Source organism: Haliotis rufescens, unplaced genomic scaffold (assembly GCF_023055435.1).
Source record: "Haliotis rufescens isolate VD_foot unplaced genomic scaffold, xgHalRufe1.0.p SCAF_1, whole genome shotgun sequence".
Taxonomy (NCBI): domain Eukaryota; kingdom Metazoa; phylum Mollusca; class Gastropoda; order Lepetellida; family Haliotidae; genus Haliotis; species Haliotis rufescens.
The window spans coordinates 81,869,519-81,887,287 of NW_025963779.1; the positions used below are offsets into that span (position 1 = coordinate 81,869,519).

General features: G+C 45.9%; 1 protein-coding gene across 1 annotated transcript in view; it reads left to right on the forward strand.

Annotated features, from left to right (window-relative positions):
- The window catches only part of LOC124136887 (integrator complex subunit 3-like), a 37,621-nt gene that overhangs the window by 7,396 nt on the left and 12,456 nt on the right, over positions 1–17,769 (forward strand). Inside the window, exons 8-18 of the mRNA XM_048402241.1 lie at positions 920–1,049; positions 2,093–2,190; positions 3,015–3,062; positions 4,339–4,482; positions 12,423–12,510; positions 12,818–12,897; positions 13,247–13,338; positions 15,063–15,154; positions 15,584–15,706; positions 16,481–16,613; positions 17,001–17,058. Coding sequence (XP_048258198.1) covers positions 920–1,049; positions 2,093–2,190; positions 3,015–3,062; positions 4,339–4,482; positions 12,423–12,510; positions 12,818–12,897; positions 13,247–13,338; positions 15,063–15,154; positions 15,584–15,706; positions 16,481–16,613; positions 17,001–17,058 — 1,086 coding nt within the window. The remainder of the gene's footprint in view (positions 1–919; positions 1,050–2,092; positions 2,191–3,014; positions 3,063–4,338; positions 4,483–12,422; positions 12,511–12,817; positions 12,898–13,246; positions 13,339–15,062; positions 15,155–15,583; positions 15,707–16,480; positions 16,614–17,000; positions 17,059–17,769) is intronic.

Genomic DNA, 17,769 nt, shown 5'->3' on the forward strand with positions numbered 1-17,769 from the left:
AGGATAGTAATGCGTGACCTGGTTGACTGTAAGCCACTGTATCCCATGTCTATGGTCTGTTGCTCATTGTATCAACCACTGGTTTGCAAGGGCCAGATCTGATTATTTATGACTTGCAGATCAGTCACTCACTGTGTCTGGAGACTGCCCAGAGAGCAGGTCGGTGGTTTGATCCTCTGGGTGTTTCCATGTCTGGAGTTCAGCATTAAGGGGATAAGATCAGGACCGGTTGGCTTGGAGTACTATACTGTGTCTCAGTGGTGTCCATGTTAATTTGGGGGCGGTCGGGTAGCCTAGTGGTTAAAGCGTTCGCTCGTCATGCTGAAGATCCGAGTTCGAATCCCGACATGGGTACAATGTGTGAAGCCCATTTCTTGTGTCCTCTGCTGTGATATTGCTGAAATATTGCTAAAAGCAGCGTAAAACCAAACTCACTCACTCACCCCATGTTAATTTGCGGCATGGTCATCTTCAATGTGACGTTAAACACGATTTCATGGCATCTTACCATGCTTATCTCACTGTGCCTATACTTATATGTTTGTTTGTTTGTTTGTTTGTTGTTTCACGTCGCCCTCAGCAATATTTGGGATACAATGACATGCATCAACCAAGTCAGTGAGCCTGACCACCCGATCCTGTCAGTCTTACAAGCTTAACACCAATTCTAACCCACATCTTCATGGAGATGTATGTTTAGTAATTGGAGTGGGATATGATGGGGGCAGGAAAGTTGAAATAATGTAGGCATGGTAAGGCAAGACGACCTGCAACCATCAGATTATAGCAATGGAAAGTATCTCAAGTAGTAGGAGTACGGACACCAGTTCAGCCAGGGAGTAGTCTCAGGACATTGTAGGTTAATTTCCCCATATATGCTCCTCAAAGTTAACTAAAGTTTCCAATGTTTTTGTTTCAGTTTGTTGATTGTATGGTGATTGGACGGGATCTCATCCGACTTCTCCAAAACGTTGCCAGGGTTCCTGAATTTGATAAATTTTGGAGGGACATGATAAACAATCCAACAGCATTGTGTCCCACATTCACAGGTAGATGTTCTGTGTCTTAAGTTAATAATAATGAGGCCATTTATATTACACAATATTTCCACATCACAGAGGCATGCTCAATGGCTACACTCTTATTACCCCGGTCACTTGATCAGTGTGCACCGAATTGTATTCTCAACTTCCTGAGATGTATACAACCCAAGCTGCCTGTGAGGCACTATAAGTTTAGCAGTCACATTACCATCTCATCCTACTTGGTACCGGACCGCCTCTGTGGTCTAGTGGTAGAGCATCCGCCCGGAGAGCGGAAGCCGGACGCGTCATATCAAAAGACGTTAAAAGATGGTACTTGTTGTTACCCTGTCTGGCGCTCGGCATTAAGGGGCTTAAACAAGGACTGGTTGGCTCAGAGTCAGTATACTGTGTCTGAGTGGGGTATTCATGTTAAACTGCGGCATGGTATCTCAGTGAGCTAGCACTATAAATCGGCATCAGTCCGGACTAGTACAAGCAGCCACACAAACACACACATTTACATGCACGTCGCTATATAAGTGCAATAATCTTGGACGCGACATTAAACCCAATTTCACCTCATCCCACCTACTTGGTACCCATTAACTGCCCAGTGAACAGAGCCATATTTTACTTTCCCAAAGAGACACCACATGCGCCTTATGTGCTTGAGTGTGGGGCAGGACTGACGCTCTCAAGGAGTCAAGCTGCAGAAGGTGGTCACCCATCCAACAACTCTCCATGACCTGCGTTGCCTGATTTGTGACCTGCTGTACACATGACCACGTGCCATGAAAGCACTCATTGTCATCAGTCTCAAATATACACCATCAGATAGTTTATAAGTAAATAGGAAATATATGTTGTGCTCAGTATTAATATATTGTGTGATGGCATTGATGCTAGTGCTGATCTAATAATGTACTTACTTCATCGTAATATTTTACCCTGTTTGGATTCCATATATTCTATGCTACTAGCACAAGTATGATTATTGCTAGATACTATGAGACACTGCTGATGACTTTTGACACACTGACTAATAACTGAAAGTTACATTTTTTCAGGCATTCTGCAGTTATTGCAAACACGGACATCACGCAAGTTCTTCATTGCACGTCTCACTCCTGACATGGAGAACAAGCTTGTCTTCTTGCTGACAAAGGTACAGATAAATACTTCAGCGTTATCTTCTATCCTTTTTGTTCTATGATGTCAGGTTTGGTTGAATTTTGACCACAATGCTCTGTGTGGAGTTGCCTCCCTTTGCATTTGCAGGATCAGCTGTTCGTGGGTTTGAATTTCAGATTCTTCTCATAGATCCAGGATCTGTCAGCCATTTACCTGTTCTACTTGATCGTAGTGATTGGTCTCACCAACGGTCCACAAACTGTTGCTTTTCTCCACCTCATGTTTGTTTGTTTGTTTGTGGTTTAATGCCGCACTCAGCAATGTTCCAGCTATATGACGGCGGTCTGTAAATAATCGAGTCTGGACCAGACAAACCAGTGATTGATATCAGGAGCATCGATCCACACAATTGGGATCGATGACATGCATCAACCAAGTCAGCGAGCCTGACCACCCGATCCCGTTAGTCGCCTTTTACGACACGCATAGCCGCCTTTTATGGCAAGCATGGGTTGCTGAAGACCTATTCTACCCCGGAATCCTCACGGGTCTTTTCTTCACCTTCACCTCCACCTCCACCTGAGGCGGACACACCTTGATGTGTTGGAACTAATGAGGCACAAGGCTCGACTCACTTGTCTGGTCAGCCAGTAGAAGCTACATCGTCAAAGAATGCATGTTTTAAGATGCACAATGTTTAACAATGTTTGTCAACATCATCATGATTATGATTGTGTGATGGTGTTTTCCTTGATTTTACTCACGTTACTTTCTATCCGTCTTTTGGTCTGCCCATGTCTACAATTTTAACCACCAATATAGGTTGTCTGTGTAGTAATGCCCTGTGTTGTTTTCCAGGTGAAATTTGGGCAGCAGAAACGATATCAAGATTGGTTTCAGCGACAGGTAGGTAACAAACTGACTTAGTAACCCATAGACAAGCAACCAAATTTACTCAACATGCTCAAAGTGTTATGAAATAATAAATCAAGTCTATTCCAGCACGTAAAGAATAGTAATTTTAAGATATTGTTCCGTTGCTGTGTATGAGCTGTGGTAGCATAGTGGGTAGTGCTTTACTATGTTTACCCTCTTGGTACGTGATCAGGGTTTAGTTCATGACATCCCCTACATGGTTTGTGTCCCACACTGTTATTAGACAGCAGCTAAACGCTGAAACTGACTACTTAAAATATGGAACAAGTACTTGTTTGATGCAATCCCATGTGATGCGATCATGTGCGATCTGATCACCTGACATTCCCTGCATGATATTGCTGGAATATTGCTGGAATATCGCTGAAAGCAGAGTAAAACAATACTCCCTCCTAAACGGTGCTGATCTGAGTTCTACCAGTACCTGTCCTGAGAGTTACAGGATGACAATGAAACACTGATATGATTTCTTCCAGTACCTGTCCTGAGAGTTACAGGATGACAATGAAACACTGATATGATTTCTTCCAGTACCTGTCCTGAGAGTTACAGGATGACAATGAAACACTGATATGATTTCTTCCAGTACCTGTCCTGAGAGTTACAGGATGACAATGAAACACTGATGTGATTTCTTCCAGTACCTGTCCTGAGAGTTACAGGATGACAATGAAACAATGATGTGATTTCTTCCAGTACCTGTCCTGAGAGTTACGGGATGACAATGAAACACTGATGTGATTTCTTCCAGTACCTGTCCTGAGAGTTACAGGATGACAATGAAACACTGATATGATTTCTTCCAGTACCTGTCCTGAGAGTTACAGGATGACAATGAAACACTGATATGATTTCTTCCAGTACCTGTCCTGAGAGTTACAGGATGACAATGAAACACTGATATGATTTCTTCCAGTACCTGTCCTGAGAGTTACAGGATGACAATGAAACACTGATATGATTTCTTCCAGTACCTGTCCTGAGAGTTACGGGATGACAATGAAACACTGATGTGATTTCTTCCAGTACCTGTCCTGAGAGTTACAGGATGACAATGAAACAATGATGTGATTTCTTCCAGTACCTGTCCTGAGAGTTACGGGATGACAATGAAACACTGATGTGATTTCTTCCAGTACCTGTCCTGAGAATTACAGGATGACAATGAAACACTGATATGATTTCTTCCAGTACCTGTCCTGAGAGTTACGGGATGACAATGAAACACTGATATGATTTCTTCCAGTACCTGTCAACCCCTGAGAGCCAGTCCCTCCGGTGTGATCTCATCCGCTACATCTGTGCTGTGTTCCATCCATCCAATGAGCTTCTGTGTTCTGACATCATTCCACGCTGGGCTGTGATTGGCTGGCTTCTCACCACGTGTACAGTAAGTACCTTCGATTGTCTTGCAGGATCATTACTATGTCTTTGTAAAATAAGGATTGGGTGGTGACTCTGATCCTTGTGCTCCTGTGTTTGAATAGCTTCTCATATACACAGCCGGGGCGGTCGGGTAGCCTAATGGTTAAAGTGTTTGCTCGTCAAGCCGAAGACTCGGGTTTGATTCCTGACATGGGTACAATGTGTAAAGCCCATTTCTGGTGTCCCCCGCTGTGATATTGATGGAATATTGCTAAAAGCAGCGTAAATTACATTAAGTAATACGTTACCACTGTTATACCGAGGCTGTTGTCTCCCACAACTGCTGCTATAGCGAAATCTACCACAGAGATCTCAATTACCTCATGCAGCACGTGCGTAGCCACCTAGCTGCCATGTGACACCCTTCACTCTTGTCTCCTTCGTCTGCTTAGCAAGACGTGTTTTCTCCTGCTGAAGCGTTCCTTGAAGATTTGGTGATATTTATTATAGTTTATTCTCTAATAAACTGTGCTTTTATGGGGCGTTGCGGTAGCTACGCTTGGTTATAATTTTCCCGCCAAACGGAAATTTTTTCCCGCCCTTTTTTCTATATACTTGCGGGGTTCGCGTATGCACGTTGTGTTTTACGTTTCCCCTGTTCTTGTATGTTTTGGGGGTTAACATCACTTATTTCTTTAATAAAAGTTATATGTGTATGTTATATGTTCACATTGCTCGTTTATTTTCTTGTGAAAATGTTCGTTTGTGAATCATTGTGGTGCGTGCGTTGTAACCATGTTTTGTTCTTTGTTTATAGCAAACAATCAATGTCTGACATGGATATGTCCCCAGTATCCACCCCCTCTACCCCTGCTCCTCGGAGTTGTGGGGTGTGCAGAAAGTTTTTGTCGTCCCGGGATCCCCACGATCGTTGCCTGCGGTGCAGGGTTCCTTGGGGGGACACCCGGTGCATCCTGTGCGAAGGTCTGGGGCCTGTGGAGTTTGAGCGGTACCGGCTGTACGTACAGTCCGTCTCCACCCCTGTGGTGGCCGGTTCGTCCGGTCGGGGTCCCCGTGCGGGTACCACCTCCTCGGCTGCGGCGGATCCCCTTGTGGCCCTCGGGCTGTCTGGGCATTCCGTCGCCGCATTGTTGTCGAAACTTATGGACTCCAAGCTGGCGGCCTTATCGCAAGATAGGCCGCTGGCTGTTCCGTCCCCGGCCTCTTCGGTGGCCGCGGGGTCCACCGGTAAAGCGGCGGATCTCTTGGCGGCCCGTGTGCTGTCCGGGGATTCCGTCGCTGCATTACTTGCATAACTTGTGGACTCCAAGCTGGCGGCCTTATCTCCGGATAGGCCGCTGGCTGTTCCGTCCCCGGCCACTTCGGTGGCCGCGGGGTCCACCGGTACGGCGGCGGCTCCCGTGGTCACCGGTCCTTCCCCCGAACCGTTGCTCCCGCTATCGGTTAAGGACCGCGTGGCCATGGTTTATGACCTCTTTGAGGACATGCCCCGGCCGGTACCGCGGGGAATCCACGACTGTGGGTTCCTCCGAGGTATACGATGAGTCTTCCGACACGGCTTTCCCCGCATCAACCTTGCTGCGCGGTTTCAAGCCTTCCTTGGAGAATGCCTTCGCGGCGGCCTCCTGTCGGGGTCTCCCGTTGCCTCCGACGTCGTGGAGAAAGGGTTTATTCCCGGTACATGACCTTGCCTTTCCCGAGGCTGGTCCTACCGCGGAGGCCCATGTTGAGCGGTTGGGTGTCCGTGCCCCACCGGCTGCTACGGTAACGCAAGCTACCTTGCACCAGCTTGGCTGCAGCGGCCCGTCTGGTCGAAGGTTTTCCCACGGACCGTGACCAGCACATTTACAACTGCCTGCTCAGTTTAAATGCTTCCCTGGAGTACGTTGCCGAGGACTCTCGGCACACACTTGCTCTTGTTGGGTCCCTGCATAGGCGCCTGGGTGCCGCTCCTAACCGGAGCGCGCCCCAGGCTGCTGCGGCCGGTAGGTCTAAGGGGTCGGGTTCTTCTTCCTCTGGGAAGTAGCCCTGCCCTGAGGGCTCCGGTATGGGCAATCAGCTGCCCTTTCGCGGGAAGACGGGGAACTGGGGGAAGCCCAAATCGTCGACGGACGGCAAGGCCCCTCCAGGTGACTCTCATTGGAGGGGTTCGTATGCTGACAGCGCCAACTTCGGTTGGCCCTTAGGCGAACCCGAGTCACTTGGCCCTGGACAGTTGCGCCTGCCGCAACCTGTCCGGGCCCCCTCTCCTTCCCCAGTGGGAGCCAGACTCCAGACTTACTGGGAGAATTGGGAACAAGTGTTCGACGACCCGTGGGTGGTCAACACGATTCGGTACGGCTATCGGCTTGATCTCAAAGCGAATCCGCCGCTCACCGTTGCCCCGTTGGCAGGTTTCGATTCGGAAACCGATCTTCCCATCCTCGCCGATGCCATCGGCAGGTTGGTGGAGAAGGGGCAGTACGGGAGTTAGCTCTACCAGAAATAACACCGGGGTTTTACTCCAGGATATTTCTCGTTCCCAAGTAGGACAGTGCCGAACTCAGAATGATTCACACGTCCGCTCCCTGGCTGTTCACCCGGTTAACCACCCCCATAGTGGGGTTCCTCCATAGGAGGGGTGTCCGGTACTTCGCGTACCTGGACGACTCGCTAGTAGCAAATCGAATGACGGACACCCTGTCACGCCATCTCGTTTTTGCACGTCGGCTCTTGGAGCAATTTGGGTGGATTCTCAATCTCCCCAAGAGCGAGTTAACCCCTTCTCAGAACTTGCTGTTCATCGGAGGTCGGTTCAACACGGTGTCCCATCGCCTCTTTGTCCCCCCAGACCGGTGGCACAAAATTCAGGCGATGATTGCCAAAGTCTTAGCGGTGCAACAGACTGTTCACTTTTGGGAACAGCTGTTAGGGCTACTTGTATCAGCCCAGGACTGCACCGCACGGGGTCGTCTCCAACTCCGCCCGCTGCAACGGTTTTTAATCCAGTTGTTAGCAACGGAGGTGACCAGTGCGACCGTCGCCCTCCCGGATCGGCTCCGACCGCATCTGGAGTGGTGGACGGTCCCTTACATTGTCTTATCAGGAGTCTCTATGCGGCCCTACCGGGCCACGTTGACCCTGTATACAGACGCCTCTCTAGTGGGCTGGGGCGCCCATCTAAAGGGGGAGGTGAGCTCGGGGCTGTGGTGCGTAGACGACTAGGTCTTCACATCACTTGTCTCGAGTTCAAGGCAGTGATCAACGCAGTCAATCACTGGAAGCATCGTCTCGTCGACGCCCGGCTCATGCTGGCGACCGACAACACGACGGTAGTGTCCTATGTGAACAAACTGGGGGGAACCCACAGTCACTCGCTACTCGATCTCACGTTCGAGTTTTACGCTCTGGTGGACAGTGTCCCGTGCCAGATACGCGCCCGTCACATCCCCGGTGTGCGGAACGTACTGGCCGATGCTCTATCGAGGCCTCAGGATCCAAGCCCCACAGAGTGGATGCTGAACCCAGTAGTGTTTCAGTGACTGTGCGAACGTTTGGGTCGTCCGATGGTCGACCTGTTCGCAACACGGTTCAACAATCAACTCCCGTTGTTTGTATCACCAGTCCCGGACCCGAGGGCCATTGATCACGATGCTCTCGCGTTAGACTGGACGGGCTTGGACGCTTATGCTTACCCGCCGACAGCGTTGATACCACACATTCTAAGCCGGCTCCGAGGAGTTCGCTGTCGAATGTTACTGGTCGCGCCCATGTGGCCGAACTGATCGTGGTACCCCGACTTGCTGACCCAGGTCACGCAGTCGCCACTTCCACTGCCTGTGAGACCGGATCTCTTGATCCACCCTCACACCCGTCAGCTTCATCCAAACGCAGGGCAGTTCAATCTGCACGCGTGGATGTTGTCACCGAGCGTCTGAGGAGTAAAGTTTTTTCTCGCCGGGCGTCTCGGGCATACGTTAGTATGCATCGTGATTCTACCCAGAAGGTGTATAATACACGTTGGGTTATTTTCACGAAGTGGTGTTTTAAACATCACATTCATTCGCCAGATAAGGTATCTGTGCAGGATCTTGCTCGTTTCATGTCTCACTTGCGAGAGACCCGGAAACTCTCCGGGGGTTCCATTGCCAACTATGTCTCGTCCGTTGCTACGGTACGGGGCGTTGCTATGGGTACCAGTCTCTCCAAAGAGCCGGTGATACGGGGTATTATCAAGGGTTTCAAACAGCACGATCTTAAGAAGGGCCGCCTTCGGGCACCGGCCTGGGATCTTTCCCTAGTGTTGCAATCACTTACGGAAGCTCCGTATGAACCCTTGCATAGTGCTTCGTTCCGGCATGTGACTTGGAAAACAGCATTTCTCCTCTCCTTTGCCACGGCGGCACGTGTATCCGAAATTCATGCACTCAATGTCGCCAAGGTACGATTCGATAGGGGTGACGAAGGAGCGGTCCGCCTGGGCCTGCTCATGGGCTTCGTCGCCAAGAATCAGAGAGTCGGGCAAACGGAGAGAGAATTCACTGTAAGATCACTCAAAGAAATCTTACATCCTGCTGATACTGAGGACAGAGCGCTGTGTCCGGTTAGGGCCCTTAAGTATTATCTTAAGGCTTCGAATGAACGTAGACAAGGGCGTGACCGTCTGTTCGTATCGTGTAACCCTAATCGCACGGTTGACATAACTCGCAACTCGATTGCGTTGTGGCTTCGTTCTGTCATCAATCTGGCGTACCGGTTTCGGGGGTTACCGGTAGCGGGGTCAAACCCGCACGAGATCAGGGCGCTAGCGGCAACATTTGCCCTACACTCGAATATCTCTGTTCGCAGAATATTCCGAGGTTGTTACTGGCGTTCTGACTCGGTTTTTGCCAATCATTACCTCAAACAGGTCGCTGATGCCGTCGTGGAGAGTGTGCACCGTCTTGGCCCGCGGATCGCGGCGCAAGCGGGCACCTAAGGGGTGTGCCCAGCGCAATTCCGAACTCCTCAGGCGTCTGACCTTGCACGGTGGTCAATCTGGGTCGACTCCAATGTTCCCACTGCCGTGGGTACAGGAGTTGGGGTCCCGCAAACCAGCGCACTCACACCACAGGTGAGGGCGGCTTTTTGTGTGCTTTGTCCTTATTTGTATTTTGACAATTATGTCTTTAATTGTCTGTCGTGTATCCCAACCTTGTGATGCATGCTTACAAATACTGGAATTAGGTCACGCGCCTAATGCATACTTTAAGTAGGCTTGCTCTGGGATATACGGTCTGAATGAAATTAATTTCCCTCTTTTCGACTGTTTAACCTGATCTAAGATTAAGCTCACGCGGATACAGTGTTCTCATCCGCTGCGGCGATGAAATACCTATCCAGTGGGGCCGTTTGGAGTCACCAATCGTTTTGGCAATGACGATTGAGCCTTACGGTATGCGCTTGACAGTGCTTTGGTATTCCTATAGGGTAACGCCTAGCTAGGTGCATGCGCATCGAGTGCTTCCGCCTTGGTGTTTACTTCCGCTGGTCGGAAGGAACGCTAGCAGTCAGGATTCGGGTTGTAGGTGCTCCCCACCGCCTACTGTGGTAGTCAGCCTCGGTATAACAGTGGTAACGTATTACTTAATGTAATTTGTAGAATTTTCCTATTCGGAATATTCTATAAGTAATACGTTACCACTGGGCTGCTGCCCGCCCGTCCGTCCCCCGAGCACTTGCTCTCGCAGGAGACAAGAGTGAAGGGTGTCACATGGCAGCTAGGTGGCTACGCACGTGCTGCATGAGGTAATTGAGATCTCTGTGGTAGATTTCGCTATAGCAGCAGTTGTGGGAGACAACAGCCTCGGTATAACAGTGGTAACGTATTACTTATAGAATATTCCGAATAGGAAAATTCTTCAAAACAATACTCACTCACTCACTCACTCACTCACTCACTCACTCACTCATATGCACAGCCTAGATTATTTACAGACAGTTGTGATATGACTGGTATATCCTGACTGGTATAAATAATATCATGCTAGCCAGTATTCTTCCTTATCTATTATTACAGGCATCCTGTGGGGATTCTGGGTTAGGATAGGTCCCACGCATCATATGCTGGTCATATATGGTGACCAAATGAATCAGGTGGTCAGTCTCAATGACTTGGCTGATTGCATATTATCACACCAGCTGCTACTGGATTGTCTTGTCCAAACTTGATTATTTATAGGCCGTCATATACCGTATTCGATGTAATAAGTGCCCACAGCGATATTTGCTGATGTATTGGCTATTGAACAATCCCAATTAGCGCCCCTTCAAATTGATCAATGTACACAAGACTTATTTCTTCGTGTATGACACGTACTTGTGTGTTATATGCACCCTTAATTACGTGCAATTAAATTCTGGAAAATATATCTGTCGTGTATAATACTTTTCTTTTCTTTTCTTTGGTATCATTTCAGGCTGTCAGCATTAACCACAATATTTACGATCTTTCAACCCTGTTTTTTTTTTTGGAGGGTGGGGGTGGGGGTGGGGGTGGGGCCGTAAAATTATATTCTATTAAGAGCCCCCAATTTCTAATTTTGAGATCGCCCTAGGCGCTTGTTGTGTTGAATACAGTAGCTGGAATATTGCTGAGTGTGCGTTAAACAACAAACACAATTGTTACAGGTCTTATTTAGTGACAGTGTGATGTTATTATCCCCCGCCGCGCGAAAGCGCGAAGCGGGGGATATAGTATTCACGACCGTCCGTCCGTACGTCCGTACGTCCCACCTGTTTGTTGCCGCGATATCTCAAGAACTAAACACTGGATTGTCTTCATATTTGGAACTATGGTGTATATACAGACTCCGCAGACACCAGTCGGTTTTGGTGACCTTGATCCCATTTTCAAGGTCACAGCAGACAAATCTGCTTTTAGAGTTGGAAAACGGTGTTGCCGCGATATCTCAAGAACTAAACACTGGATTGTCTTCATATTTGGAACTATGGTGTATATACAGACTCCGCAGACACCAGTCGGTTTTGGTGACCTTGATCCCATTTTCAAGGTCACAGCAGACAAATCTGCTTTTAGAGTTGGAAAACGGTGTTGCCGCGATATCTCAAGAACTAAACACTGGATTGTCTTCATATTTGGAACTATGGTGTATATACAGACACCGCAGACACCAGTCGGTTTTGGTGACCTTGACCCCATTTTCAAGGTCACAGCAGGCAAATCTGCTTTTGGAGTTGGAAAACGGTGTTGCCGCGATATCTCAAGAACTAAACACTGGATTGTCTTCTTATTTGGAACTATAGTGTATATACAGACTCCGCAGACACCAGTCGGTTTTGGTGACCTTGATCCCATTTTCAAGGTCACAGCAGGCAAATCTGCTTTTAGAGTTGGAAAACGGTGTTGCCGCGATATCTCAAGAACTAAACCTCTCGATTGTCTTCATATTTGGAACTATGGTGTATATACAGACACCGCAGACACCAGTCGGTTTTGGTGACCTTGACCCCATTTTCAAGGTCACAGCAGGCAAATCTGCTTTTGGAGTTAGAAAACGGTGTTGCCGCGATATCTCAAGAACTAATCGCTGGATTGTCTTCATATTTGGAACTATAGTGTATATAGAGACACCGCATACACCTGTCAGATTTGGTGACCTTGACCCCATTTTCAAGGTCACAGCAGGCAAATCTGTTTTTGGAGTTGGAAAACGGTGTTGCCACAATATCTCAAGAACTAATCGCTGGATTGTCTTCATATTTGGTACTATGGTGTATATGGTGGGGGATATTTCGTCACTCTGTGACAAATACTTGTTATTCATGAAGTTCATAATCTGTGCAGAAATTCAGGCCTGTTTGTCATCAGACCAACTTGTTACTCAGACCCCGTTCTGAATATTACACATTTTATGGTTTGATTAAGGTAACTTGTTGAACTGAACTGTGTTTACTCTGCTCCAGTCCAACGTGGCAGCCTCTGACGCTAAGCTTGCTCTCTTCTATGATTGGCTGTTGTTTGTTCCCGAGAGAGACAGCATCATGAACATTGGTAAGTGCCAAAAAAATAACATGTATATCAATGTCTTTTGTTCAGTTTTTTTAATTTCATCCACTGGTCCAGTGGTTCTTAAAAAATATCTGTGAAGCAAAAAATAGATAAAAGCCTCCACGGTTATAACACCTACTCAATAGGTTATTGTATTTGTTGCCAGTGTCTGTATGCAGAAATGTGCTGTCCTTCATGTCGGTAGCCTTTGAAATTGTATTTTAAGAATGTTTAGTTATTGTTATTTGTAATATTAATGTGATGAGTACTTGATCTTGTGTTGACTAATGAGAGCCTTTCCCTGCTGCAGAGCCTGCCATCCTGGTGATGTACCACTCAATGCGACCTCATCCTGCCATCACCGCCACGTTGTTGGACTTCCTGTGTAGGGTACGTGCTTTGTAGTCGTAAATACCCACAGTGGTTTAGTTCTGGTTCTATTTCTCACCTTCCATATTTGTAAAGAACATTTCTTTCTGAGAAAGTTTTATTATCATTATGAAAGTATTTACTTACGTTCTATTACAGACGAAAATTATTCTGTAACTCTGTACTCTATCTATTAAAGTTTGGAAAATATGTTTCATCGTCCCAGTACCATCAGTAGCCAATGTTTTGGTTCAATCCCCAAATGCCTGCAACATGTGAAACCTTTCTTAGTGTCACCCACTGTGATGCCAATCTCACTGACCCACCCACACCCCAGTGCCATCAGTAACAGGACATGTTTCTGTTGCAGATCTTGACTAATTACTGTCCCATGTTGTCGGTACAAGTTCGCCAGGGTATCTTCACATCTTTAAAAACAATACTGGAGAAGAGAGTTTTACAGTAAGTATCAATGCTGAAAGACGTTGTATATTCAATGGTCTTGATTATTGTAATCATGAAATTAATGCAAGCGAGAAAGTTGGGGGAAAATGTGTCCAGTGCCAGAATGAATGAAGTGATTCATTTTCATCTGGACATACTGGAATATATTCAGGTTCACTGCACGTAGGTAACATTGACATCTGTAACAAAGATGACAGTAAACAATATGCTTTTCACCACGTTCAACCTCAAGTGTGGTCAGTTTGTTCACACTAGTTGATCAAGCTATTATGGCAGTCACCAGCTGCTTATGATGGCGTCTTTGTTCTTGGTAAACTTTTAATAATCTTATAATGACAAGAACACTGCTCACCCACATTACCCGTGAAGACCCGGGGTAGAAGAGGTATTCAGCTACCCATGCTTGTCGTAAAAGGCGACTAACAGGATTGGCTGGTCCAGCTCCTGACTTGGTTGATGCATGTCATTGTATCCCAACAAGGTAGATCAATGTGCATGATGTCAGTCACCGGGTTGTCTGGTTCAGACTCGATTATTTACGGACCGCAGTCATATAGCTGGTGTTAAACAAACAAACAAAAAGTGCTGTGTCCCGTGCAGCACCAGTAGTTTGGTAACTACTGTCACTGTTCACTTGGAACCTGTACAACCTTCCTCAGTGACCCAATCTATCTCATTTAGATATGAGTTATTTAGAATTTCCTGCTTTTGATATCATAGAAGTGAGATCACATGTCAAGCGTTTGGTAATGCATTAATTTCATGATTTACAGTACCGGTAGTAGTCCTCTAACACAGGGTGACTGCTTACATTGACACTTCTGTTTTGGGTGAATCTGTTTTTGTATCTGAACATGTCAAGGCAAATTGACCTCTGTGCAGTGACAAAGGTTTGTCCAATGCCACAGAAACCTATAGCCATATATATGGGTCCGAACATTAAACATTAAGTATGGTTCGTGATAGGGTATGAAATTAACCAGGTGGTAATGATACTGAAAATGGCAGATCATCTGAGGTATCATGTATTAGCCATATTGAAGAAAAAACTTAGCTGTCAGTTGTATGGATTTATTAAATTATCATCTTTCACCATGCTCACCTAGATAATATTAGGAATGCAGTCTGTGACTTTAGCCACTAGCCCGAAGCCCGAGTCCAGTAAAAATTATGTTTGGTCTAGTGAGCTCAGCTATTAATAATCCAAAACTCACATTAACATCTCTAGAAAATGATCCAGGCTAGAAGCCTCAACTGTTCTTGGCATAGACTGGGGGAATAATACATATTAACGTAAATGTTCTGTCAATTTTAGCATCTAGAGCCATTTTTTTCATAAGCCACTCCGTTACGTTCAATTCCACACATGGGTACAAGGTGTGAAGCCCATTTTCCGGTGTCCCCCGCCGTGATATTGCCGGAATATTGCTAAAAGTGGCATAAAATCATGCTCACTCACTCTCTCATAAACCACTCAAGGTGTCTACCTCACATTGGCTGGCCACATTGTCTATGCTGAGTGCCATCCCTTAGGCAGGCTAGACACCTATGATAGTAGCTTCGCGCTTCAGATTTGCCCTGATTATATTTCTAGTTTGTTTAAGCATCTTACCCGTGCTCAAGGTAAAACTCTGTCGCTATGGCGCTTTCCTCACATCAAACTGACACACTGTCCAAAGTGATGTGAGACCAAATTCATTCATTTATTTCCACCATTACAGGTCTTTATCACCGCTGTTTGATAACCCGAAACTGGACCGAGAACTCCGGACATTGTTACGAGACAAATTTGCAGAGTTCTGTTCACCAGAAGGTAGGGAAGTTGGTTGTGATTATTTCAAAGATGTTAAATCTGAGACTCGTGGCGTGTTGTTCCATTGAGATCCTTGCTACTGTGCACAGTGCCATCAAGAAACAGCAATGTTGAACTGTACATACTGTTACATATAGAAGTGAAGATATTGACAGCTCTAACTGGGAGAGGGTATTCATGTATTTAGTCAGTTGAGGTTTTTCAACCAAACTTACTGGTTTCCAAGCCATGAGAATTGTTTAGCACCATGAGACAATTGAGCTTACAAATAGATTTAACCATTACACTGATTGCAGTTTGTAAGTCCGTTTTATCAAAAATGACATTTCAGCTTCAAGAGTAGTAACTTAATAGGAAAGATTTGATGCCAAGATTTCCCTGTAGTGCCGATACTGCCTCCATGCTTCAGTCTGTGATTGTGTCTTGCAGCACCCAAGGAGGAGTCAGCACTGAAAGGGGAGGTAATTGACCTGGACAACGGCAGCAATCATGTGGAGGACAACAACTTGTCGGATGCAAGATTTAGTGATGAGGAAGATGAGATTCCTCTTGGTAAATTGCCTGCAAGATTTTCACTACTTTCCAATCTTTTCTTTAACTGAATGTGTATACATGGTTACAACAACACATGCTTGTATTTTACGTTAGACTGTGGTTTGCCCTTCACCCTGCAGGGTCATCGGCATGCCATAGAGCTTATCCAGGCTGGTATGTCTCCATCCTATTGAGATATATCTCCAGCACCATTTTGCCACCATATCTTCATTTCAGAAGTTTTCCCCCTCTTGACGACAACTCCAAATTTCTCTTGCTCATGAACAAAATCAATCAAAATGATGCAAGTTCGGCAAAGATCTGATTTAATGATTGCTGCCTCTTACAAGCAAGCCCTCTCAAGATTGTTAGATATGATAGTTCGTTGGGAAAACTGTTTTCCTGAGTATGAAGGGGAGGAAAGTCATTGTGCTATCAGCCATTCCAAGTGGTATTTGAGGTGGCTGGAACAATGCAAGTTATGTGCGGTGATATCTCTAACGAAGTTTACACTCACCAATTAATTGATTGCGAGTCATCATACCCCGATGGGGTATAAGTAACCAAACTCCATTTCCGTATTGCACCAGACTGCAGGGCTATGTCATCTCCTAATGACTGTTGTTCAGAATATCAATCACTAGATTGTCTGTTCCAGACTTGATTATTTTCAAGCAGCCATCATACAGCTGGAATATTGTGTTTGTTTCAGAGTATGTATGTACATCCAAATGCCTTGACTTAGTATATTTGTACTGGATAATATGCTATAAATGGCAATCATTTTTACAGGTAAGCTCAAGCAAGAAATGAAATTCCAACCCATACCCGAGCCACCTCGTTTTCAACCAGTGGATATATCCGAGAATCTTCATCAGTTACCTGAGGACCTTCAAGGGTTCACGCAGGAGTTGCAGAATGAGACGTAAGTTGGACACTGTCATTCCTTCTGTGCACTTTGTTACTGTCACTGTTCTTGTTGACCCCATGAAAGTATTCAATATATTTGTCGAATCCCGGTCTGTAAGATGTCAAAACGTTATCTCTTACAAATTGACAAGAGTGAGTTATTTATTGAGCAGGTTCCACAAAGCGATCATCGTGCAATGATAAAGTCATAAGTCTATGTTAAATGTATGGGAGTTACGATCACCTGATAGCTTTGTGGAACCGACCCCAGGCCTCTTGACAACTGTGTCCAGACAAAGCCCTAAATGATTCAGTAATTTCCCTAATCTTTATTAACTATTTCAATGTATTATTTTACAACTTTTGTTTTAAATGTTAATTTTAGATGTTCTTGTATTATCAGCGACCAGGAGAGTCAGTGTGAAGTCATTGATCGTCTGATGCAGGCCGTCATACAACAGGTGGGTGGTGGGAGTACTTCCCTCTCTGGAGATCTGGCACAGTATTGGCGATGAATAGAGAACCTTACCCAAGTGTCTTCAAGGATCAATTATATTATAATGAGTTGATAAAAGAGTCTTGATATATTTTAGCTTGGAAGACACGAGTGTAAGATTCTATTTTTCATTGAAATCATTCTTGGAACTTATCCTGTTGTAACCAGTTATAACCGGTGTCTTGAGTCTTTATAGTACAGCTAAAGCTTCAGTGGCAGAGAGATTAGTGATGTCTTTTGATTGTGACATGATTGAAACTGATGACATCACAATGGTCTGCAGAACAATGTGATGCAATTTCTTTGTGGAAATATCTCCTAGGAAATGTCACATGATCTCTCTCCTGCGATGTCTCTGGTGGAAGCCAGTTTGGGATGATAAATTGCGTTTCATGACACCCAGATAGTGTGGGACTTGTGCCGCCATAGCTGGAATATTGCTGACTGTGGCCCAACACATACTTAAACAGTACACTTACAAGTTGCATATTTCATCTGTTATGCCCATTGAGGATGTGATAGTGTGTAGCACTTGATTCTGATCCCCTGTTGAAACTGGGCGGAGTAGGTCCTCCCCAGATTGTCATCTAGTCATGTGATCATCCAACTGTATGTGTGTAGACCGAGTTGACTAAAGGAAACCAACTTCTTATTCTTTCAATGCGACTTTTTTCAA